Genomic DNA, 26,655 nt, shown 5'->3' on the forward strand with positions numbered 1-26,655 from the left:
AGGTATGACCTTATCCCATTCTCCCATAGTTCAGTGTGGTTGGTGTGTCTTCAACGAAGAGACAGTTACAGCGCGCACTACTTCCTCCTTTCTCTGTCACTTCTGCTAGAATCATTTACTAGCCCCAGCTCCGGAGATATATAAGAAAGCCCGTTTAGAAATGATGCTTCACATGCACTGCCAGAAGTTGTACGGAACGCCACGCACAGCGAACGTGGAATCTCCGTTCTTTCTCAGCTGGGCTGTTTTCACTCACTTCAGAGTGTGCGAAAGTCCGGAGGACGCAGCGATGGAGCTGATTGGTCTACCAGACTGGTTGCTGCTAGCGGCAACCGCTGTCGTACTGCTGTATATGTGGGTCTCCAACTTCTCCACTGTGTCGCTGTTGTTGCTGCTGTTATTATTGATGTCCTCGTGTCTGTCGCTATCTCTATACTGTTGCACGTGAGTTGCGCGCTCTGCATGTTGCAGCGGCACGTAATGAGTGGCAGAGATTGATTTCGAAGCCTGCTATTTTCAACCGACTTGTGTTTTGTTTACTTTCAGTGACTGAGCAATACGTCTTCGTTGCAACGAACATGTTCACTCCTCATAAGTGAAAGTAGCGGTGACCTAAACTGCACATAGTGTTATATAACATATTAAATGTCCATTGCATAACGTCTGAAGGGCTCCTCGTGCCCATTCACGGGAAATTTGCTTTATTTTTCAGGTATGCTACGAGGTACCGAAACTACTGGAAGAAGCAGAATATTCCTCAGGAAGACTTCTCTTTGATTTTTTGCCCGGCGTTGAGAATTTTCTATGAGGTGAGCTGATGATTGTATACCGCGTATAATGCTTCTTTGAATTCTGTGGCACCGCGGCATTATATATGTGGCATTCTTTTTTTTTTTCTAAAAGAGCCAAATGCACTTTAACTGAAACTGAGGAAAACGCGCTTTTTTGCTACTGACAATGTGGTCGGGCCTGCTCCAACAATTTTTGCCAGTGCGTTCCTGTCCACTAAATACCTCAAATTTACATTGCGGCTAAAATCTATATAGCCCGCTATCCTCGGTAATCAGGAGTAAAATTTGTATTTGGCTCCTATAGACTAGAACATTTCATTTGGGCTTAAATTAGCTCGTAAAAGAAGTCTAAAACGATTCGAATGTACGGTATAGCTATATTGTGCGATAAAATTAACATCATCCTTGTGCTTCTGTCGGTGCCGTCCTTCGTCGCATGGGCGTAATGGCGATGATATAGGCTTGAAGAGTCAGTGGTTCTTCTCGGCAAAAGGCGCACTATTCTGGATGGTCGGCAGCTTTTTCTAGTTCTTGGCATCTATTGAAGGCCTTAAAAAGTGCTCCAGCTCTTCTTCTGAGCTCGTTTTATGCCATGCCTTTACGGGTCACTTCTTCTTCTTCAAGGAATAGATCAGTGCCCAATATTTTCATTTCACGTCTTATATTTAAAATATACCATCTTGGAGCGAAAAAAGGACATGATTCTGTTGCGCTAAAATCGAAAAGAAACAGTACGAGGCAAAAAAAAAGTAGGAAAGTCGGCCTCTTACTCTTTATATTCGATCTTTGCCCCTACACCACGTCCTTCAGTAAGTGCTAAATCGCCCTAGAAAAATCTTATTCTGGAACGTAAATACGATAGCAAAGCAACTAGGACACAAATGAAACAGATTGGATCAGACCGTGTTGGTTGTTTTGGTCACGATTGTTGACGCAGCGCTAGTTTAATTAATGTGGCTCAGTTTGGTTGAAACAGATGCAGGATTTGACTCATTTTTTTATTAGAAGCTGCCTTTTGATTTCACGTTACAATCAGGAATTGCGACATTTTGAGTCCAACTGCTTTAGAAATTAAAGACACTTAGGCGCGTTTTACCTACCGTGAAATTTAGCCCAGTTTCGGTTTCTGCATTTGGCTTCTTTTGAAAAAAAAAAAAAACGCCACATGTGTTGTTCGCTTCTAATATTTTCGCTGCAAAGTGATCTTTTTATTGCATTAGTAGATGCTTGCAATTGGTGCATCTTCAGTGTGCCAAAAACACGACCACGCATACATAGGCACTGCCGGGCTAAGGTTCAATCTTGTCGTCAACTCGAATTAACGAAGATTTCATGGCACTGAACTCGATTTAACGAAGTTTTTCCGGAAATAATTGAGCGTAAATGATTTCTTTCCAGTTTTTACACAGACTGTTTTTCTTCGGACGTGCGCTGTAACGCTATTACGTTAAAACATCTAGCCGCCGTAGTCACGACACTTCGAGGGACGCAAAGAAATGCGGCCCTCGAAAGTGCGCCGGTAACACGCGTATTTGTATGCGCCGTTTTCCAATAACTAATGCTGCCTTGATCGTGGGCTTGTCGGAAATCAGCCGCTTATGATACGGCAATCTAATCTTTTATCGAGGTTATCGAGGTCACTTGCCGTTTCACATTGCCACGTTTCATTGCTGCCTGGACATGAACGCATGACCGTCGTTGTTGCCTGTAGCAACTGAAAGTGTTGCGCTGCTAAGTACGTGGATGACCGTTAGATTCCCGGCATGGCGGAATGAAGCAGTTAGGAGGGAGAATTGCGTAATGCGATAGGAAGGGAGAAGAAGAAGAAGAAAGAAAGAAAGAAAGAAAGAAAGAAAGAAAGAAAGGAAGGAAGAAAGAGAGAAAGAAAGAAAGAAAGAAGGAAAGAAGGAAAGAAAGAAAGAAAGAAAGAAAGAAGAAAGAAAGAAAGAAAGAAAGAAAGAAAGAAAGAAAGAAAGAAAGAAAGAAAGAAAGAAAGAAAGAAAGAAAGAAAGAAAGAACTCAGAGTTTTGTAGAGCAAAACGATTTTTCTCGCATTAGTAGAGTAGTCTTCCACGATACCAAAAACACCACGCTTTCTGCGCGAAGACGCTTAATAAGCGAGAAAACGCGCAAAAAGAAAATACAGGTGGCGACGCCACCTTGGAATTCCCGCACCATTTGCCGTGACGTCACATAGTTTTGACGGCGCCTGCATGGGCCTACGTAGTTCCTAATCGGTTAAATCGAAGTACATTGTCCTCTGACGGGCCCAGAGACTTGACATAACGAGTTTGTGGAAATTTCGTCGAGCCAGTGGAGCCGAGATACGTTAAATGCTCTTTGAAGTCTTTTACGTCACGAATTACAAAGTTCGGCGCGAAATTTAAAAATGAAACTTTGAACTTGGTTTTCTCCTCTAATAATAAACCTATGGTGGTGAAATGAACTACACAAGAGTTCTCCGAGCACACTTTATCAATCTAAACCAATTCATTGTTTCTCTTTAGTGTCCCTTTAAGGTGAAAGGGTTGGAAAGACGTCTAAAATTTATTCTTAAAAGGATGTTCATTGAAATGGGCGAAATTTATCTTGGTTGGTTGGTTGGTTGGTTGGTTGGTTGGTTGGTTGGTTGGTGGGTACGATGCTCAGTCTACTGGCGCAACCCGCCCCGGGGTATCGGCCGAAAATGGGGCGGTAAATTGATCTGCTTGTATTCGGGACTATTGTTCCTGCTTCAGCGTCTTTTCTTCTTTCTCTTGCAGCCTTTTTACGTGGTCGATGATGAGCGTTACCAGAAGTTGGGCAGAGTTTTTGGGTAAGTTGTACACTTTTAATGCGTACGCATTGTTTAGGCTGTTGTGATAGCATTGCGACTCAGTTGAGTGGTTTGAAAAATGTTCGTATGCATTCGCTGATTTAACCACCGCAGTTGTACACGGTCGTACACACCAACGCCTCCTAATACAGGAGGCGCTGTCCACACCTATAGTCAGATACAACTTTAGAAGTACGTGGCGGGTGTACACAAGCCTGCACCAATGGGCGCGTAATCCGTACTGACGTCATGAGCCGGACTGCCGGTGACCCCGCCTTCGGAGAACATCGCCGAGTGCATGAGCGGGACTATTTCTTTATGGCGGAGGCGATCGGCTGCCGCGCTTCGGCCGTCTGGGCGGGGCCTCTCCGGACTTAAGTTGTATCCGACTGTAAGGTGAAGGCCTCGTTAGTATTCAAGACTTCATACAAGCTGATGTTTCCTACATAATTCGGAAAATTATTGTTGTGCTCATCGATATACCATGATGACACGTCATATAACGAACATTTTTCTTGCGAGGTAGAATAGACGTTCTAGTTTTACCGATTTGGATACTAATGCAGAGTTCACCTTAGATGTGGTCGACCCTGAACATGTGACGTCACACCACACGTGATACTACACGTCACGCCATTCATTACTCGGCTCTATATGCACACGCATACCTTTGCACCACACGTCGGGCCATACACGTCGTCGCCCACGTGACCGCTTAGGGCGCTTATATTGGACGGCGCGCAAACATTTACGCGTGCTCAGTCAACTGCTGTAGAGGTTCTGCATAACTTCTGTTTTTAAAGGCTTAAGAATTTCTACCCCGAATCAACGCGAAGACTGTCCGTCCGTCTGTCTGTCCATAACACGATCGCTGCTATAAAGAAAAGAATGAATAAACGAAAAGAAGTTGAAGGACACTTTGTAAATTCCAAAGTGTGTTGGGCGACAGCATGTGGCCATTCGACTGACTATGCCATGGTATCGGGGGAATCCACATTCTTGGGGCGCTTCTCCGAACCGCTTGCCGTGGAATCATCACCGGGCCGCTTGGGAGCCGTCCTACTAACTCGACTGCTGCAACGAGACGTCTGACGAAGGAGCGTTGCCGTGCGCGTCGCTGTGCCATCACGTGATTGCTGAGAGAGTATGAGGGGGCACGGATGGACGCCGCCAACGGACGCCGCCGCCGCGTGGCGCAACTGTTGCTATGCGCCGCTGTGCCATCACATGATTGCTGAGTGAGTGTGAGTGGGAGAGGCCACAGCTATCACCGTGCCAGGGCACGTACGGACACCGGCGGACACCGCGAGTATGAGACATAATAAAGGGGACCATGAGCCGATGCGAAGCCGGAGCACTTGCACGATCGCGTTCCGTTGGCGTTCGTTGGGCATGCTACGACCTCGCGTCGTGGAACGCGAAGAGGGACGCTACGCGCGTCGTATCTTCCATCTAGCCTGGCCGTTAATTCTCACAGGGCGAGCGGGGAACGCGGTCGACAGGCGGGCGAGAGGGGGGCAGCGTAGGAGAGGAGAGAGAAGGGGAGGGGACGTGCGCTCGAGCTCATCGCGGCGTTGCGCAGGAGAGAATTTCGGCATATCTAGCCCGCGTTTCAGAGGAAGAGTGGAGAGGGTGAGTGGAGAGAGGAAAGAGGAGAGGGTGAAGGACATGGGGAATGGTGAGGGGGAGTGGAGAGGAGGTGTGTGGGGAGGGTATGCGCATGCGCAGTAAGGGTGGTCACGCCGCACACCACCACCACCACCGGATTGAGCTCCGCCTTAAGATACTTCGCATCTAAAAGGCTTTCGCCTTAAGTTCTCTCCGGCGCTTGAGTTTGAACCCGGGCCCCCACGCTTCGAAGGCAAGTGCCTTAACCGCTACGCTGCGCATCCATGTGACCTTATGTGACCCTTGGACACTTATGTGACCTAGACGAACGTGTTGTACCCGCGGTGTGAGACAAATGTAGCAAGATAACACTCTCTATGAAGGCTTCGTTGATTTTTGTGCGAGTGGAATAGAAGCCTTCTGCAGGAAAAGATGTCAAGCCGAATGGGAGGACTGAGATATACGTCAGGAGAATTCAAACTTAGCAAAATTTTGATGACAAACACCCGTGTGTGGGACTGCGTCCCATGGCATGCGCACGATCCAGTGCTGTAAAAAAATAAAATAGTGAGAATATGAAACGCCGACGAATGCTAAAGACATGGTTAGATATGAATGACGCCATGCCGATACCGCCCGAAAATGGCGTTGCAGAGACGGCCGCTACAGACAACGCAACGCTTACGCATCGGTTAGACAATTCCCAAAGGGAATTCTGCGTGAATTTTCTGTTAGAAAGCCCCCTGGAAGCACAAACTGATGAATTTCGCCACGCATGCTTTAGCCACCTAAGATTAAACATTAATATAGGCAATTTTTTTGTTATCGTCGTATCTTAAACTGCGGATAGTGAAGCTGACGATATCTCGCTTGCGTTTTCCTCCTTATTCGTTGCCAGGATCTACGAGGGAGGGAAACCGACCCTGCTCGTCGGTGAACCAGAACTCGTGAAGCAGGTGCTCGTGAAAGACTTTCCCTTGCTTGGCAATAGACGGGTACGTTAAGTACAAATGTGTCTACACTCCCCCCCCTCCCTCCCCTCCCCCCCCCCCCCAAAAAAAAGAAAGATAACTCCGGGAGCTATAATAAGTGCGCGAGACAACTTTAGTTTCACGATCATAAATGCGCCAGACAACTATAGTGTCACTGATCATGACAATATATATCGTGAAGCATAACATGACGAGTGTGGCGCACTAGATGACGATAATGATAGGACACTACTGTTTCCTAAATTTTCTTATGTGTGCATTTACTCGTGAATTTACTCGTGCATTTGGTTACAACAGACAGTGAGGAATTTCGAGCCGCTTATGGACAACATGATGCTTGTCGCTCCCGTGGAAAAATGGAGAAAGATAAGAGCATCAGCAAGTCCTGCATTCAGCGCTGGAAGACTTCGCAGGGTAAGACAGATGGTGGGCGAGCAGCGCCAGTAATTCTTCTGCCCAAACAAACATGTCACTCCTCCCCTCTCTTGCTCTCCCGTTGGCCTGCATATTTTGCCAGTGAAAAGCTGCTGTGTTTACTTATAGCAGCTAAGGGGTAAATGCTGAGTGATTAAAATATGATGAATAGTGCCCTGTGGATATGCACAGAGGCCATTCAAGTTCCGGCCGCGTCCTTATCACCTTGTACCAGGTTAACTGCGGCTTGACTATGCTGCTTTCACGTCATCCAAGCCGGCCATGTTGGAGTACCAGTACGTTGTCGAGATGTGTCCATAATACCGCATGCAAACTATGAATATTTATGACACCAAAATCCATTCAGCAGCCTGCCATATTCCTGTGGAAACACAGCACATCTGATTATCCCGTTAACTACACAGCAGACACACACACGGCCACAAAGTACACTGGCACTTTAAGACACCGGCCGCGTATACCTCACAGCGTAGTTATCAAGTTACTTCTAAGTTACAAGGCACGTCATTCTACAACGTAAAAAGTGCTGGCAAATATGTTTGGCCCCGGTTTAAATTTGCGCTTTGCGCATGACGTGGCTTGATACATCGATGCCTAAGGAAAATTATGCGTGTTTCAGATGTATGAACTTGTCCAAGCGTGCACCGAAATAACGTCGGATCACCTCGAGAACGCCGCTCGGCAGAATAAAGAAGTTGACCTCAAACAGTAAGTAAGGATAATGAGCTGGTAGAAGTTTAAATAGTACGTTAGTATTGGATATCACTTGCATGTTTTCTGTAACGTATAGAGCAGGCATCTAAGCAGTGTATTACAATTTGCAACAATTATTAGCTGCAAATTCACTGCACCACGCTAATCACTTCACCCTAACCGTTGTAAAAGCGATAGTTGGGGCATCAAATGCTGTGCAAATGCTTATCTCCATCCGTATCAATCCGGCACGCGTGATGGTCTCACGTAGACCACCACGCGTGCCGGAGTGATAGGTATGGCCTCTTGCCTGGACATGCGCAGATAAGTTTTGTGTCTACCTGCTTTTTTTGCCGTTGTGCGGCTGTACACTTGATTAGAAAAAACATCGCAAAACTACTGGACACACAGGAAGGGAACGCACACAGCCCTTCCTGTGTGTCCTGTGGTTTTGCGCTGTTTTTTTTAATCATGTACTACAACCAACAAGCCCAGTTCTCCGCACTTTTGCTGTTCACTTGTTAGTCGGCGTTTGTGGTGTCTTCTCTCGTGTGTCCGTGTTTGCACGCCCTGTCTCTTTAACATGAATACCCACCAAGTAGCTCAGCTCATTGAAGCCATAGCGCTGATAATACAAAGACCACAGAAAGAGGACGGGACGTGCGCTGAGCACGCCCCGTCCTCTTTCTGTGGTCCTTGTATTATCAGCGCTATGGCTTCAAGGAACGTAACAAACCAACTAGCCCAAAAGTCTGTTTTCTAAGCTCAGCTCTCTGCTATTCTAAGTTTCGTTTCCGGTCTTCCCTTTCTTCCTTAAACTTGTCGACCAACCTTTAGCCAGAGGAAGGACAATGGAGTTTATTCAATGTCAGCAGTTTCGGCGTTTTGAAAGTACTCTCGTTCAAATAGCGTCGTCTTGCAGGCTTTACGGCAAGTTCGCTCTGGATGTCGTTGCAAGATGCGCTTTCGGCACTACGCTAGACTCTCACACCGACTCGGGCAAAAAGGTCGCGACAGAAGCAAGGAAAGCATTATCCAGTGGAGTTACCCTTTCTCTGCTGATGCATTGTAAGTACATAATATTTGTTGTCTTCGGAATGTGAGTCGCCTGAAATAGCGCGTAACAGTCAAACGAGTGACGTAATAACGCACAACCGTGTGTGCGTATTTGTGTCTTGCAGTTTTGTTCCCGGGCCTTACGAACGTCCTGAGATTGAAGGCGCTCGACTCGGAGTCTTTTCACTACCTCGAGAATGTTTGCGTGACCATAATTCAAAAGAGGAAAGAAAAGCGATGCGTAAGTACGGCTTGTTTGCACTAAAGTGGCGTAACACTCCGTGTGTGCAATTATTCGAGAAAAACTAGGAGTGACCGTCACGTGACTCCGCTAGCCTCGGCAAGCCAACCTCCTCTGACGCCGCCCCTTCCCGCCACTACCGCCGCGGTAGTCTAGTGATTATGGTGCTCTACTGCTGACCCGAAGGTCGCGGGTTCGAATCTCGGCCGCGTTTCGATGGAGGCGAAATGCTATAGAGGCCCGTGTACTTAGACTTAGGTGCACGTTGAGGCATAGGCGTACGCACGGGGGGCTGTGCGCCCCCCCCTCCCCCCTAGTCACCTATGTCTGCTGCATACCTTGACTTAATATGGAAAAGGGGGGGGGGAGAGAGCGCTGCGATGTACCTTCGCCCCCGCCCCGCTGATGAGGAACCCCTCGCACGCCTATGCGTTGAAGAACCCCAGATGGTAAAAATTTCCGGAGCCCTCCACTACGGCGTCTCTCATAATGATATCGTGGTTTTGTGACGTTAAGCCCCAACGGAATAATATAACTAATATTATAGTTATGTTATTCCGGCCTGGGTAGGATTGGGCCCACAAAGAACCCGCTGCAGGCGCAACCAAAGTGAGCTGACCAATGGTCGCGCTTGCCTATCACGTGAGCAGGACATATTTCACCCGTAAATTGTGTATGGCTAGGCTTGAGGATTGTCACGTGATAGTTCCTTCTAGTATTTTTTTTTCCTTCCTCCATGGTGCCATGTCATCTCGCTACGAAACTGGAGCTGATTTTACGGGGCTTTACGTCCGGAAGTGCTTTATCTGCGATTGGTAGAAGCGTCCACAAATCATATATCCAGTATCGTGATTTGATTAAATTTTGGCTTACGAACAAGTGAATCGAGGCTTGTGTGTGCGTGGGAGGGATGGTAGGCTGGTCACAATTTGTGGTTCGGACTATAATTTACGCGTTAACTCCCAAAATTACGCGTATGCCACACAAACTGGAGATGAGAAAAACAAAGGTGTTCATCGCTATAGTCCTAAACTCAGGCGCTTCACTTAATGTGTACTGCACTTGCTCGTTTCGTAAATGATGTTGAACAACGCCAGCATATAGTGGGATGATCGAAAATGTGCCTTTAAAGCTATGCATAACGGGACTCTATCAGCAACTATAAGTATTGAAACGAACTGGAAAAGTTAAATCGTGACGTCGGGGAGACACTTTTGTGGAAAGTATGGTGGCGATGATCAACTTCAGGTATAAATGCGCACCGCACGAAAAGATGACTTTGGTGCGTGTTTATTCGCGCCTGATGCAATACCAAAGCCGCATGAATAATTTCACGCAAGTGAACGATATTGCTGCAACTTTTAACCTTTACGTGAGACTTGAAGGAGATCGGAAACCCGGCGAAGGAGCACATGACCCTAATTAACGCACGCAGTTGAATTTTCAGCGATATTCCGTGTAACACTCGTAGAATTACCGCATTTCAAGTGAACTTATGACACATACTGTTTATTGTTTTTTATATTTTATATATTTATTTAGCGCCAGGAAGACTTCCTGCAACTCATGATGGACGCTCAGGAGCGAGCCCTTGACGAAAGTGCCGAATCTACCCCCGGTAAGGAGTCCTCTGAAATTTTCAATCATAAATTCGATATCAGGAACGACGTCAGTTTCGTATCTAGGCTTGCTAGCGCATTTCAGCGCGCATCAAAAACAAGAACGAAATGGTCACATAAGGATAGACATAAACGCAAGCGCCGATGTTCCACAAGCTTCCACAAGCAGGCAGTTGCCCTTCGGTTGCGCTGATGGATAAGGAAAATAGTTTTTTAGAGTACTAAACGTGGCTTGTGAAAAATCGATTGTGCATGCTGCTTTTTGTATCAGCGCTTACGTCTATGTCTGTATTTATGTGTCCATTTCGTCCTTGTTTTTGATGAGTGCTGTCATAATCTGTCATGAACTAGCCCACCAGTACGTCTCAAGCAAGTTCGTATCTAAGGGCGATTGTTCCAACTAGAAACGTGGCCCACAATTGGTACGCATCCGCCGCTGTGGTCTAATCGTTATGGTGCTCGACTGCTGACCCGAATCTCGGCCGCGGCGGCAGGCTTTTCGACGGCGGGGAAAATGTTTGAGGCCCGTGTATTTGGATTTAGGTGCACGTTAAAGAACCCCAGGTGGCCGAAATTTGCGGAGCCCTCCACTACAGCGTCTCTCATAATCATCTCGTGGTTTTGGGACGTTAAGCCCCAGATAAAAAAAAAAGAAATCTCGTTATCCATTGTGGTAGCCCGTAGCGGCTACCACAATGTGGTAGCCGCTACCTTCGCCCCTATCTGAATGCGAGATAGGGGCGAAATGAAAAAGAAAGTTCGGCATTACTTCACATGCCGTCACACTTGAAGGCGAAAGCCTGCTGTACAGTTGATGGTGCACTAAGTTATACAGTCGGGGACCAGACTTTTCTCGCTAGACATAACGAACCGCAGTGTTACCTTGACGTCCGCAGTTGATTGCATTGTTCCTCCACACCTGAAGCTTTTCTTCGCCCCACGTGGCGTTGCAAGGCGTCCGGGCTCGGAGCACCTTTGACCGAGCGACGAAGTCATGTGATGACGTCATCAGGTGACGTCACAACACGACATCAGTGACGTAGGTCACGTATATATACATATTCTGCTTCCGTTTGGCAGTAAAATCTAATCATTGGGTACCAGGACACACTTCCTTTGATGCATAGTACTTACTTATCACTCTAAGGGACCAAGAAAAAAAAATGTATAGAAACCGTTGTAGTTGGCAGTAGATGAAAAAGGTGCTAAATTTCCTTTTCTTCCGTGTCTATTTCTAGTGTTGTCAGAAGACGAAGCGTTGGCTCAATGCGTGCTGTTCTTCCTCGCCGGTTACGACACGACAGCTTCTGTCATCGCGTGTGCCGGCTACTCGTTGGCACTGAACCCCGAAGTGCAGGCCAAGCTTCGTAAGGAAGTCGACGAATGCATTGCTACGCACGTACGTACCGCTACTTAATACGTTACGCAAAATGCAGTCGGCGCCACGAGTTTAGGAGACAAAAGATGTAGCAAGAAAAGTGGAATGGTGTTTTGATCTTGGGCGTGGTGCTCTTTCGTAAAACTTGCCACCTTTACATAGTGAGACACCGACGCAGTGTAGTGCCGTTTCATTGCACGCGTACCAACACTCCAATCGCGCGTACTTCTGACGTCGACTGCATATGCGGACATGATCGGGAGCAGCACAAAATTAAGGCTTCTTTCACATGTTTCTGGGTTACCGAATGACCTGAAAAAGTTGCAGCATGTTCCACTCTCTGTACCACTTCAAGGCGAGTGCCTGCTGCAGACTTGCTAATGCATTAAGTTATACAATCGGGTACAAGACTTTTTGCAAGACATAACGAGCCGCAATGTGAGATACACGCAATAAATTACCTTGACTTTCTCAGTCGATTGCATTGTTCCTCCCTCCCTCTGAAGCTTTCTGCTCCTCACAGGATTGGCCCACCTTTGGCCCTAGATTGGAAGAATTAGGGATAAGAGTTAATGGAGAGTATCTCAGTAACCTGTGATTCGCTGATCACATTGCATTAATGAGTAATGCGGGAGACGAATTACAGCTCATGATTACTGAACTGGATACGGAAAGTAGAAGAGTAGGTCTGAAAATTAATATGCATAAAACTAAAGTAATGTGGAACAATCTCGGCAGAGAACAGCGCTTTGCGATAGAGGGCGACACACTGGAAGTTGTAAAGGAGTACGTCTACTTAGGACAGGTAGTAACCGCGGAGCCGAACCATGAGAGTGAAATAACTAGAAGAATAAGGATGGGATGGGGCTCATTCGGCAAGCATTATCACATCATGAATGGTAGTCTACCACTATCTCTCAAGAGGAAGGTATATAACAGCTGCATCTTACCGGTACTTACCTACGGAGCAGAAACCTGGAGACTTACAAAGAGGGTTCAACTTAAATTGAGGACGACGCAGCGAGCGATGGTAAGGAAAATGATAGGTGTAACCATAAGAGACAGGAAGAGAGCAGAGTGGGTCAGGGAACAAACGGGGGTTAAGGATATCATAGTTGAAATCAAGAAGATGAAATGGAGATGGGCCGGGCACATAGCACGTCGGCAGGATAACCGGTGGTCATTAAGGGTAACTGACTGGATTACAAGAGATGGCAAACGCGTGAGGGGGAGACAGAAAATTAGGTGGGTAGGTGAGATTAAGAAGTTTGTAGGTATAACGTGGCAGCAGAAAGCACAGGACCGGGTTGATTGGCGGAACATGGGAGAGGCCTTTGCCCTGCAGTGGGCGTAGACAGGCTGATGATGATGATGATGACGATGGCCAACAACGATGGCATGTGATGGCGTCATCATGTATCGTCGTTTGATGACGCCATGATGACTTCACATGTTTCTGTGACATATGAAGTCATTGTGACGTCACAATATGACGCCATCAGTCATGGAGGTCACGTCGGTTTTTGTACCACTTCATTCGCCTGCCGCGTTTCGCTCAAAGGGCCGGCTTAACCAGACACTTAAGGCTTTGGCTTTATTGACACAAAATGGCTTGTCGCAGAATACTGCATGTAAAAGTTAATTACGTAAACCATAGGCAACAATGGTACTTTCGAAAAGACTTTACGATTGTCTACTACATTTTTAAGCAGACCTCAGACCACTTCGAGTTCACAGACGAGAGAGCGATTTCTTTCCTGCTTCACTACACTTCCTACAGGCGCTGTCTCCTCCTCGCCACTTATTTCTTCATAAAACACCTGGGCAATGTCAGCACTAAGCGTTGCGCCAATCAGGATTTCGCGCTCTTTTGCTGCACGCTGTTATCTCCGCTAGCGCATTCAAAAACGCACAAAACAAATCGAAATCAGTTGACCGCGCGCGATAGTCATGCGAGACAAAGCACAACGGGCGTGCGACTGCATGGCAATGCAGAGTAGGAGACAATTCGCAACTGAAATCCCTCGTACATGGACTAATCGAGAGCTTATTTCCTCATGACGTCACGCGAACAGAGTGCTGGCGTCACGAATTGTGCGGAAAATACAGGAAACACCAGAAGAGAATAACACGCTCGTTCTTTGTATCATCAGAGGTTGTTCAGGACACTAAAGGCAAATAACAATTTATGTCAGAGTGAAAGCTCAATGTATGACAACGTCTAAAACGGCAATATACCAAAAGTAGTGCCCTACTTACCGAGAAATTAAGCTAAATGTGCCACACGATGAGCGCCCAAATGATCCCGATGACGTGAGATAGTTCGACTACAATTAATCACTAGTGATCAAACTAGCTGCAATAAAAACAGAACCTTCCGTGCATCAAGACACGTAATAAAATGCTGCTTGTTCGTTTCTGTTTGATTCATGGAAAAAAGAACCTCTGGCGTTGCCATGGGGAACGGCGCGCGTGGTTCAAAGGTTCCGTTTTCACCGAACTGCGCTTCGCCCGGCTTCGCTCACGCGGTCGCGTCTCAGTGGTAGTTTCGGTATCGCGCACTGCCGCGTGTGTTTTGCGCGCTCGTGAAAGTCGCTCTGACAGAAAGTTCGACAAAATGCCGCATGAATGTGATGTTGCCGGATTAGAGTGACCTAGAATAGGGGGAGTGTCCAAAGCGCCGGCTCCCGCGTGGGCCTTTTTCCGTGAACTCCCGCGCCGCGCCGCTGCTGCGCCGGACCCGTGGGCTTTCCCCGCTCGGGAAGCGCGCGGAAAGCGAGGGGCGTCTGCTACGCGCTGTAGTTTTTTGCGCCGCGTTTCCACACAAGGCACTTGAAGTCTACTTAACTTTTACAATGCGGTGTGAAATGGAACTGATCCATCTTTAAGCGTTTTGTTAGTGCTGGGACAACAACAGAATAAAAAAAAATTCGTGTGTCAAGCGGCATCAGCGTGGCCTAGTTCCGGTCACAGAGTTCGAGAACGTTGGTGCGTGCGTAAAAACGCGCAAAACGGGCACGCACAAGCAAAGAACGAAAAAAAAAAAACCTTATTCGCACGACTAATCAGGCAAGAGCATCACGCATGATCGAATTAAGAGTAATAAAAAAAAAGTAAATTGCACGCGGAGTCAGCTGAAATACTTGCGCGCAGTGACGGCTTCACACTACTAGCTTTTTACTCGTAGTCGCTACTGGTTTTCTAGCCATATACACACCGCTTTATTCGACAATTTATTAGCCTCCACTAGCTCTTTATTATGAACGGAGCACACCAGGAAGACGCAAGGGGGAAAAAAAGAGTAGAGACGGCCATACAACCGCAATGCTGTTGGCTTATTTTTGCTTCTCAGGTAGCGTACAACAAGGCTCACCGTGCGCGAACATTTGAAAGAAAAGCAATGCCAGGTAAACTAACCATATTCCACAAGTTTTTGCATAAAAGGCGTAATATAGAAAATGCTTTACAAATATCCAGATATCATGAAACAAAGTTACAAATGCCCCCATTCTTGCTGTACAAGCTGCCTGAACGAAAATACAGTAAGAAATTGACAAATAGAAGTGTAATATCTCAATCACTTCAGAAAATTGTTCAAATGCAGAGATCCCTTACGTAGTATGTACCTAGCCTGAAAAAATGCAACATGCGCCTCTTTTGTCCCACAGACGCGCGCAATCAGCTGCTCTGAACTGACAATCACGTTTGTTTTCGGGCGATCGCTCGTAACATGAAGTGAGGCATAAACGATGGTGCACTGTTATCGTTTCATTTGCTTTGATTTGTCTTGTTTTTTTTTTAAGGTAGAGCCTTAGATGCTTCATCAAACACGAATTGACCGTCGGCGTCCCGCGTAGCCAACACGAGTGATGCACAAAATCATCATGCGATGACGTCAACAAAATTTGTGACGTCACTATGACGTCATTCAACGTGACGCCATATGATGGCGCCATCACATGACATGGTCCCTTTGCATTGCCTCCGTGATCGGGGGCCAATCACGGAGGCAACGTAAAAGCAGGTGAGGTGCAGAAAGCTTGCAATGCCTTCGATCCTGTCGGCAGTCCGAAACCACGTTATGTGCGGAAGGCTTTCGGAGAGGGGCGAGGGAGGATCAATGCATCGACTGACGAAAAAGATGGCTTTCGTTTTCGAGACATTTCAGGCGAATGCATAAGAGACCGTTTTTTTTTTCATGTAATTTTTTCGCATACATTTTACCTATGCGGTCAGTTCTTCAAAATGTATGGGTAAGTCTAACATGTTTACATCGATATTGGTGACCACCACGTTTTTTATAACCTTACGGAAAGAAATCGTCAGACCACACATCGTCAGAATTATTTGTGGCTACAGAAAGCGGGTTTGCGCGCCACACACCATATTATTGTACGCAAATTGCAAGCATGTCAAGTTAGTGATGCCATGACCTATCCGTCGTGTTGGGCATACATACATTCGTGCCCATCCGTGTCAATTTTCGTGTATACCACGTGAACGAGACGCGAGTAATTTTTTACTTTTGGTAACGCGGCCACGCCGACAGACACATTCGGCTTCGCATGAAATGCCTTGAAACAGCAGAGCACCGGAGGCAGCCTTGTAAAACAAATCGAATGCAAGAAATAAAAGATAGGATGTGAAGGGTGCAAACGCGTTAGCATGCATGAGCTAGTTACTACGTGCCTTATGTGCTACGTTCTCCTGGTTATCTCCAGTTTATTCTCTCCTGCAGCAAGTTTACGTTCGTCATTCCACACGAAAGTAACTTAAGCGCCTTTTCTGACGATGAAGTGCGCGCAGGATGCGTGCCTCAAACAGCCGCGGAAGTGTGGACCAATGCGGTGACAAACCAGCTGAAAGGATATATACAAAATCTCCGTTTCGCAACACGCAAACTAACAAACGCGTTATCTGTGTGATGAGTCGCTGCAGTATTATGTTGCAGTGACGCAGTATTAAATATTGCCCAAATTTCCGCAAGTTTAGCTAATAGCGTCCAAAATATGACGCGCGTAGCAGACGCTCGCCGCTTTGACGCGGCCTTCGTCGCGGAGAAAGCCCACGGGTCCGGCACGGCAGCGCCGCGGCGCGGAAGTTCACCGCAAAAGGCCCTCGCTCCTCCCATGTATTCGCGCGGCGCTTTGGACACTCCCCCTATTCTAGGTCACTCTAGCCGGATGCCCGAATGGCGCACGCCGTCAGTGCACGCCACCGCGCAGTAAAGGCGGGCAACGTTGGGCACGGCAGCAGTGACGTGAGATACACCGCTTTCAGGCGGGGGATTTGAAGTGCGCAAACGCGATGCGGACCACTAAAACGTGATTTCATTTCAAAATAAGCACTTCCTTGGCACAAAAGTAGCACTATGAGGTTTCTGGACCTTTATTTCAACAATCACCGTCGATTTAATATTTGCCTTTAGTGTCCTTTTAAGGTTTGAACTAAACGTCCGAACTTGTGCTGATTTCAACATCCGCTAGCGAGCGCTAACAGCGTACTATCAACCTTATAGTGTTTTCGCTATGAGAGCGGTGATTATTATGGGGGCAGGCGTACGAGGTTGGACAAGTTTGTACAGTACCAGCAATATAAAGACAGTACTACAGAGTCGAAGACGAAAGAGAGCGCCGACTCAGGCGCCTATAGCACACGCCTGTTATTGTTGTCCACTTTTTTTTTTTGACATTTCGCGTTTGAAAGGGGTAATTAAAGCAGTGCCGAATTAAAATTGCACGCTTGCTTATGCGACCAGCTTACGGAGCATCTAACGCGGGCGTTCATTCGTTAGCATGCTCGTGCACAGTCGGCACCGCTTCTTGCATTTGTTTTCTCTCAGAAGCATTTTGTAAAACAACAACAACATTTTTTGTTGAATGCTCAAACATCCTCCTCTATTCGTGCTTGCAGGGAAAGGAGCCAAGCCTCGATACTGTTTCCAAGTTGCCATATTTGCATTGCGTTGTGTCTGAGACTATGAGAATGTATCCAATATCTGCGCTGTAAGTTCACCTCAGCAGCCGTGTGCAGATAGATACATTAGCCACGGTTGTCCAAGTCTTTTTAAAACATTTAGGTTTATATTTACAAACTTGCGCCAGTCCAATAACACGGAAGATTTTTTTGTGATTACTTTTGTGAGCTTGACCGTTAATGCCAATTTATGCTAGTTAGGAATTCACGTCTTTGAAAGAATGTGACTTGTCAGTGTAAGTTATTTATGTCTCTAATGTCGCGGCGTGAGTCGCGGATGTTGGGGAATTACGAAAGGAAAAAACTCGCGACGATTCCACTCCGTGAAGGTGGGTGACCAGCGGAGCTTACGGGCGCACTGCCGTCACTGCTCCCGTCGCCGTTCTTCATAAGTGCGCTGCTCCTCCGATGTTCTCACAATGCGTGGTCGAGCCATACTTGCGACTCACGGCTGCGTCATCCCACCGCCCAGACTCGACTACTGACGTGGCGAAACACGCACGAAACGCGTACCGATGTGTTTTTTGCCACTCTAATGTTTTTTTCCACACTAATGCATCAGTTGCTTCCGTTACTCCACAGAATGTGCGAGGGGTTCCACTTTAAGGCTCCAAATACTTCAAGATACACCACTGCTCCGTCTAGGGCGACGTTTATTTTTTCATCACGTACGAAACGCGGACTGGCGGGTTTCCTGTCCACTCTAAGGCATTAGTTTCTTCTGTCACTCCGTAGGGGGCGCCAAGGGTTCCACTTTAATGCTTCCAAATTCTTCAAAATACACCGCTTCTACTCGGGGGCGTTAGACGTTTTTTTTAACAGGCATGAAACGGGTACCGACGGTTTTTTTTTTTGCACTCTAATGCATTGGTTTCTTCCGTCACACCATAAAGGGCGGCAGGGGTTCCACTTTATTGCTTCAAAACGCTTCTAAATACATCATTTCTCCCTAGAGGGCACTATACGTTTTTTTTTGTACGCGGACGGACGCCACAAAATAAAGGAGGTGTGCCATCTGCAGCTCCGTTCTAGATTCTTTCGAGCTAAGGCGCTGGCGTAGAGTTTTCAGAAACCCAAGGACAGCCGCAGGAAAGAATATCTCGTTCACAAGAGAGATCAGTCTTGAGTGCTCTTTAGAAGCGATGGTTATGGAACTAAGTCTTCCTTATTTTGGTCATGTCATGCGAGCCATCAGTTCAATGGAAATTAATGCTAGCCAAAGTGGAACGTAACAACAAACGAGGCCGCACATGCACACTATTGTTAGATGGTATACTAGAGCCAAAAGAGAAGCGTCTTGATAAGGTTAGAGAACTTGTAATTAATAATGACAAGTTCATTAACCTCATCACGGCTGTAAATGTTTCCAGCTTTCATCTTAGCTTTAACATCAGCTGGACATGCTTATATTCCAAGCTGGATTAAGAAATTCCTAGGAACTTCCTGTTTCACCAGCACACCACTACGTGTACTGGCGGTGTCATAAGAAGTCGCCACTGACCATGCGGTATACTCGAAAACAACAAAATAATAATAATATCTGGGGTTTTACGTCCCAAAACCACAATATGATCATGAGAGACGCCGTAGTGGAGGGCTCCGGAAATTTCGACCATCTGGTGTTCTTTAACGTGCACCTAAAGCTAAGTACACGGGCCTCTACCATTTCGCCTCCATCGAAATGCGACCGCCGCGGCCGGGATCGAACCCGCGACCTTCGGGTCAGCAGCCGAGCACCGTAACCGCTATACCACCGCGGCGGACAACAACAACAAAACGAAAACAATGTGACGACAAAGAATAACTCTGCAGATTTGAATATTCGCATTCTTTTGATATCGGTGTTTTCTTATTGCCAGCCTCGAGAGGACGACTAGCGAAGACTACGTTCTCGGTGACACGGGCATCCGGGTTCCCAAGGGATGTGTGATAGGAATACCGGTGTATTCCATGCATCGCGACCCCGAGTTCTTCCCGAATCCAGAGAAGTTTGACCCAGACAGGTGAGGATGACTTGCGGAAGCTTTGTTCGGACTTACTACAATGGAACTAAATAATTTTCGTCGAGGCGTTGTCGTGAAATCGAAACGCATACAGTACTTGCATCCTTGCACCTAAGTTCACGTTGATACGATTCGTTGAGCAACGAAAGCTAGCTCGTGCGGACTAACTACGCGTTCTATCTTTAGTAACGCTTTCATTTGCGTAACTTACAGAAGAGGCTTGCATCCTTGCGAAACGCAAGGATGCAATCTTCTAAGATGCACTTAGAGCTTTCAGATTGCTGCACATTCTCGTGCAGGATGTTGCAGCTGAAATCATTGATGTTGAAAAGTACCAGTCAATATTGCATTATTAAGCACTTTTTTTCTGCTATTTTACGTAACAGTTGTGTTTTACGAAGTGGTCACCAGATCGCTGCGTAGCGTGAGCTCTGGGTAAATTTGGGCGCCTGAGTTTTTACAACACCTCTCTTAAGTACGAGTGTACAGTATTTTTTCACACCACTCCCGAGGCATGCAGTCGTGGCTGTTAGTAAATGAACCTACGATCATGAAGCTTCACAGAAGTTCATAGTCACTGAACCAACGCAGTAGTAGCTCTTCTCCAATGCCCTTCAAGGTTGTTCGTTAGTTCATCTTCTTTTTTGTCACGCAGGTTCAGTGAAAAAAACGTCGCTTCCATACGTCCGTACTCTTACCTGCCTTTCGGAGCCGGGCCCCGAAACTGCATAGGAATGCGCTTCGCCTGGCAGGTTGTCAAGCTGTCTCTCCTGCATTCTGTACACAGAGTGCAGTTCGTGCGCACGGAGAAAACAGAGGCGAGATTTTTGTTTTATCAACAACCTCATTTAGCGGTTATCTTGAGAGTTTTATCTTGTGACGTCATGATGACGTCTATGGTGACGTCGTCACGTGATTATTTTTTGCATCACTCGTGTTGACGCCGACGCCGCGGGACACCGATGGTCAATTTTCGCGTTTGACGAGGCATCTAAGGCTTTCGCCCTAATACCACGAACCTGGCTCGCATGAAAGGTTTGTGAGTAGATCACGCGATAGTGATTGTCTATGCAAAATATTACAGCCATATGCGTGCCATTAAAACTTAAAATTAGACCAAAGCGCGCTCTTTTTCGCGGGTAGTTGATATTGTCAGCAGCAAAGATGGCGTCGCAGGTGACACATGATGTCATTGTTACCGCCTGCAGTGCGGAAATTGCCAGCAGCTACGCCAGGACACGTGGCGATTCCCTTGTTGTGCAGGACGCGCCAAGCCACCGAGAGCTGGGCGGTGCGCGCGAAAAAGAAAAAAAAAATGCAGAGATGAATACAGCGTTCAACAAATGAAACGCGATAATTGGCCGCATGGCGGCCGGCGCTTTTCTTGCGCCAACAGTTAACGCTGGGTGATCGTGTGGCAGTCGAATGCTGTACCAACGGAGGACCAGGGCTATCTCTTTAATTGTATACCACAGCGAGCCAGCTTGGTCTACCCAGTAACAACGCCGGTAGCAACACCAGCACGATTTCATCCGGGCTCTTCGGCGGCCACATGACTTAGGAAAAAAAAAAAGGTCCATTGCATTTGCAGTAGCGACCTCCTCCTCCCATGCATGTTCATCGCTTTCTCTGAAAGTTTCTCAGTGGGCTACTCTTGATGGTTTCTCCGTAATTTTTTTTCTGTCGTTTGCAGGTACCGCTCGACTTCGTCACCAGCACCAACCTTCACTTTCCTAAGAGCGTCACCGTGGGTATCAGGGAGAGGCCGGAGCTTTGATACTAGACGAATACGTTGGACGCGGAATTTTCATTGCGTTATAAAGTATCGCCCTCTTGTACAGTTCCAAAGCCTATTGACTTGATGCATGTCCATAGCCACTCGTACGCCTCGATGTTTCAGTGGCTACGGTTCTCGGCTGCTGACCCGAAAGTCGCGGGTTCGATCCCGGCCACGGCGGCCGCATTTTGATGGAGGTGAAATGCTAGAGGCCCGTGTACCTATGTTCTAAAAAACACCAGATCGTGAAAATTTCCGGAGCCCTCCACTACGGCGTCCCCCATAATCATATCGTGGTTTTGGGACGTAAATTACATTTATATTACATAGCTCCTCAAAAAAAAGTGCACATCAAACTTTTATTTCGTTTAACTGTGGTGCAGCCTGAAATGAACATTATTTTTATCACTTCTCTTGCTCGAACGCACAAAACGCGTAGCATTTCAAATCATGGTACGCATACAATTATCGCAGTATGCGCTGAAAGATTATTTCAGCATGCGCTGATAAAAGTACATTACAGCTGTGATAACAAATGAACGACGTGGCCGTTAACTCGCGAATAATATTGCGATAGCAATTATACAGTCTCGGCTGGTTTTTGCCGTCGCAGACGCCGCCGTCATGCTGCGTATATGTATATATATATATATATATATATATATATATATATATATATATATATATATATATATATATATATATATATATATATATAAGTCCCAAAGAAAAATAATTCCGAAAAACAAATTACACCATCTCCAACTAAAGGGACCCACGTGGGGATGCGAAGCAGTGCATGGGTCGACTTAAAGTTCCGTTCATCACGGGCACCTTGCCCGATGTTAACGCGTCCTTGCACGTGGAGCACATCATGAATTCACTGTAGTTGCTGTTACTCGTCCCGAACTCTTCTTGGAGCACGCCACGCGGGTTCATCGCGCGTCTGCAGAATCTCGTTCCCCGACGCCATCACGTGATTGCTGAGAGAGTGTAAGGGGGAGAGGCCACAGCCTCTTACCCAGCCCCTTACACAGGCCCGAACGCGCTAGCGCGTGCCAGCGCGTTCTGACCAAGGAGTCTGCAGAATCTCGTTCCCCGACGCCATCACATGATTGCTGAGAGAGTGTAAGGGGGAGAGGGCACAGCGTCTTACCCAGCCCTTTACACAGGCCCGAGCGCGCTAGCACACATGGTCTTGTCTGCGTTACGCCAAGCTAGGACAGCATACGGCAGCCCGGGCCCGTAAAGTGCTCTACACGTATCATCATCAACGCGGTCGAAGAACAAGACTTCTCCTTGGCGCGAGCGCGCGCTCAGATGGCTATGCTAGGTGGGACGGTCGCCAGTGGAACTACGGACACAGCCCAGCGCAAAAGCTGCTTCGCATCTAAAAAGCTTCCGAAGCGCGGAAACGAACCAGCGCCTTCTCGATCCGCAGCGCGTGGCTCTAACCACTATGCCACAAAGCGCAGATCGTCCAGTGGCTAACGGCGAGCGTTATATACACACCCTTTACCGCAGCACTCGGAGACGGCAGGCGCTTATAAGCGTTTCTTCATTAGCAGCGAGATGGCGCCAGGAGCGCAACGGGCGTCGGCCAGCTCGCCCCGCTCCTGCGAACGCCGTTTCTCTTCGCCCTACATGGCGTGGTCGCATTCGTGCGCTTATCCGAGGAAAGAAGGGGGCGGGAGAAGGGGGGGGGGGTGGAGCGGGGGGGGGGGGGGTGTCTGTCTTGTGATTTCCCCGCGATGTCCGCGCTGAAGTCACAGAGCGTACGAAGGTCACTTCGCTCGGTACAGCGGCCGCGTTTGCGAAAGGAGCGCGAAAGAACCAAGCTTCTACCACGGCTTATTGTTTCTGGCTATCTTCACGACTGCAATGTGAGCAATAGCCTCGAAATTTTCGTTTTTATTTCACAAGCAAATATCACTATAGAGCTATCAATATAGAGCTAACCAAAACATTTAAATCTACATCTATGCAGGCTTCATGAGGCTTTCACTTTGCTTGCATTGCCTAAATTACGAAAACCATTATCAGGTATGTTTCTGACCTCAGTGCTCATTACAGACCGTCAGCAACGCGTAATTTAAGAGTACCATGCCTTTTGTCGCTTTCCGTACAAACACTGCCGGCAGAATGTGACGGAGCGTGATTAGCTGTATTACAACAGAAAAGAAAATGCAGCGAACGAATATGGCAGGCTCTGCAATATACAATATCCTGTATACGACAGTTATTGCTTGTTGTATCGTAGAGGTACGGTAAAGGTAACGCAGGACATAAGCAAAGTCATTTCACCGGTATTCGCCCGTTGAACAAAGGCCACAGGGGAAGCGGACTTCTTACTCACACTCTACCGCATTGGAGCAAGCACCAGCAAGAGCGAGGAACAGCGTTTTGACGAGCGCGAGCAACAACGCTCACAGATTACTCTCTCCTATGAACTAAATGAGTTCAGTGTTTGCAAGCATCGGTAACTTAATGCCGCCCGCACGGTGAAGGCAGACAGCTGTATACCTGGGCGCGCTGCGCGGCGAACTAGATGCTCGTGATGCCTTGGAAATCCGTGGCGCTGAACATCTCTGAAGGTACATTCACACCGAACGCGGGGCGGCAAAGCGGCCAAGCGGGCTTTTCAAGGCGGCGAGGCGGCGAGCGCGCGTACCTGTTCAGACCGCATGGCTTTCTTGGCTGCCCGCGCGGCCGAGGAGGCGGGGCCTCTCGCGCTTTAGCGCACGTGTCGCTATCACGTGGCACGGCTTCTCCCAAAGAGACACCCGCACCACCGCCGCGCCACCGCCGCAGCGCGTTCTGATTGGCTGCGGCAAAGCGGCGAGTAGCGGCGAGCGGCAAAAAATTGGTCCGAGAGCGATCGGACCTGCCGCCTCGTTTTCCGCCCCGCTTTCGCCGCCTGGAGAGGAGGTTTTCCGCTTTCCGCCTCACCGCTTTGCCGCTTTGGCCGCCCCGCCTTCGGTGTGAATGAGCCTTTAGAGCTGCGCGCTGTCGTGGTAGCTTAACCTCGCTCCCCGGAGACCTGCCGCGAGTCACAGAGCCATGCACCTCGTCAGACACGGTGCTGACCCGTCGCGCGGAAGTCCACAACGAACGCATTGAGCGACGATGTCCGAATACCTGCCAGTGAAGGAGGAGCGACCGATCACTATGTAAGTAGGGTATTATAGGTATCATTTTACAAGCTCTCGAGGCCTGCAAAACATGGCGAGTTGGGCTAGTTCGCTGACTTTCATGTTTAAAAGGTACTTTCAAGCAGACGCGACCAGTGGAAGTTGACAGGACAGCGCTTACTACAGCCGCTGTAAGCGCTATCCTGTCCACTTCCGTTTTCCGCCCCTTCGGTGCGCTTCAAAGCAATTTTTAATGATGAAAGTCAAGACGTCAGAAGGACGACTTAAACTGGTCACGAACATCGGTGCATTCCAGGGGCGTAGCCAGAATTTTTTTTCGGGGGGGGGGGCACCTCCTTGATCTGAAGTGGGGGTCGGGCAGGCAGATGTGATCGAGTGTCATTTTGAGCTCTGTATGTCATGGCAAAAAAAATTTTTTTTTTGGGGGGGGGGGGGCACGGTCCCGGTGTGCCCCCCCCCGGGCTACGCTTCTGGTGCATTCTCTTCGTGAAACTGCAGTGAAGATGGAGTAGTTCCACAACTTCACTTCGCAACTGTAGAAATTAAGGTTGCTCCATGTTAAACGGTGCTATAGCTGCCAAACACCAATAGGCATTTTGCAAGCTCCCTTACATCAATTTACAGCAAACATTCAACAACTTCTGAAAGGACACAAATAAATACTCACTGGGTCCCCTATGCTTTCACTTCAGACGACTCGAACGCGAAAGCCATCTTTTTTTTTTTCTTTTCGGTCGATGTATTGGCGCTGCCCCGCCACCCTTCTAAAGCTTTCTGCACCTAACGGGGTTCTGCACTGCCTCCAAGATCGGAGGAACCTCACATGGTTTTGCATTGACTCCGTCATCGGACTACCTTCTACCAAGCCATTGATGAGGTCATCATGTGACGTTACGTCACGTGACGTCACTATTACGTCGTAATGACGTCACACTTTTTGTTGATCTGTGGCGTTACTTGTGGCGATATGGTGACGTTATCACGTGATCATGATCTTTTGCATCACTCGTCCCTGACGTCGCGGGATGCTGGCGCTGCCGACGCGGTACGCCTAGAGTCACTAGAAAAATTTCAGAGTATCGCATCTGTTTTCCGCTCGCCGCCGCCGACGCGATTGGCTTACTCACATCACGTGACCTCTCGCCGCCATATCCCTTCCAAGCGCTTTGAGTGCAGGCGCCTTGAATGCAGAGCGCGGCCGGACATTTAGCAGTACCACGGTCCCTAGAAGTACTTCGTCGCTTTTTTAAACGCGTCATGCAGATGCCAGAGAGTAGCTCACCAGTAACCGAACGTTGCTGGTGAGCTACTCCGGGAATTTCGCATATTTTTTCATTCTGTGTGCGAAACATTAACGTCAAAAACCGTCGTTGTACGTGGCTGCATAGTTGGCCGCGGAATGAATTCGCCCCCTTCGAAGAACACTCATTTCTGCAGTGAACTACACAAACTTTGCTGGAAAAGCTCTCATGCAACAGGATACTTCACCTTTTCGGTTCGCTATGTTCAGCGATATTGAAAACTACATACTACATACCTTTCTATTTGCTCGGGTGTTTATATCTCGATCTGTTGAACAGATTGTGTATGCATTTCGAGTTATAAGCGTGTCACGCACGAGAGCGAAATCGAAGACTTATTAAAATAAAAAATTGGCCGCGTATCTGCGTGCTTCGCTGCAAATGTCGTCTAAAGACGATAGAAGAGGCGCTGCGTGAGATATGGACGCCATCTGGCAATACGTCGGGAAACATGACTGCTGTGTTGCAGGATGGTAGTCGTAGTCCCGGCGCAGCAGCAGGCGAAGACCGGCGGTGACCAACGCGACCGGCGGGGACGCCAGCCAGCCCGAACACGCGGTTTGGCGCGAAGCGCCGAAGCAGAAGAAACGTCCGCGCTCAACGAGTACTCTCTACACACTCCTTTATTTACACGTCGCCTGGGTATAACAGGAATGCCAGAGCGGCGCCCCATGGCATTCGTACATATTCGTACAGTACAATACTGAACCGAAACCGAAACACAACAATAGCTCGTGCAGAGGACACGGAGGAAGGCAAGTTTCAGCGCAGTCGCATTTTCAGCGCAGCTTAAGAAACTAGGGTCTCTAGAATTACGT

The 26,655-nt window shown here is 47.8% G+C and overlaps 1 protein-coding gene across 1 annotated transcript; it reads left to right on the forward strand.

The window, feature by feature from the left end:
- The first annotated feature begins 289 nt into the window (after positions 1-289).
- LOC119394821 (cytochrome P450 3A8) lies at positions 290-21,432 on the forward strand. The gene is made up of 15 exons (XM_049415576.1): positions 290-354; positions 713-809; positions 3,554-3,606; positions 6,113-6,209; positions 6,504-6,620; positions 7,261-7,349; positions 8,257-8,402; positions 8,516-8,631; positions 10,174-10,308; positions 10,468-10,477; positions 11,489-11,649; positions 17,542-17,633; positions 19,464-19,607; positions 20,263-20,425; positions 21,301-21,432. The coding sequence occupies exons 1-15, from the start codon at positions 290-292 to the stop codon at positions 21,382-21,384; spliced, it is 1,569 nt and encodes a 522-aa protein (XP_049271533.1). The 3' UTR covers positions 21,385-21,432.
- The last annotated feature ends 5,223 nt before the right edge of the window (positions 21,433-26,655 follow it).

Source organism: Rhipicephalus sanguineus, chromosome 5, assembly GCF_013339695.2.
Source record: "Rhipicephalus sanguineus isolate Rsan-2018 chromosome 5, BIME_Rsan_1.4, whole genome shotgun sequence".
Lineage (NCBI taxonomy): Eukaryota > Metazoa > Arthropoda > Arachnida > Ixodida > Ixodidae > Rhipicephalus > Rhipicephalus sanguineus.

Excerpts from the sequence above, each read along its gene's own strand:
- LOC119394821 (XM_049415576.1), top strand. The coding sequence starts at position 290 with ATGGAGCTGATTGGTCTACCAGACTGGTTGCTGCTAGCGGCAACCGCT. Across the intron at positions 3,607-6,112 it reads AAGTTGGGCAGAGTTTTTGG|GATCTACGAGGGAGGGAAAC; the intron begins GTAAGTTGTACA and ends ATTCGTTGCCAG. Across the intron at positions 8,403-8,515 it reads CCTTTCTCTGCTGATGCATT|TTTTGTTCCCGGGCCTTACG; the intron begins GTAAGTACATAA and ends TGTGTCTTGCAG.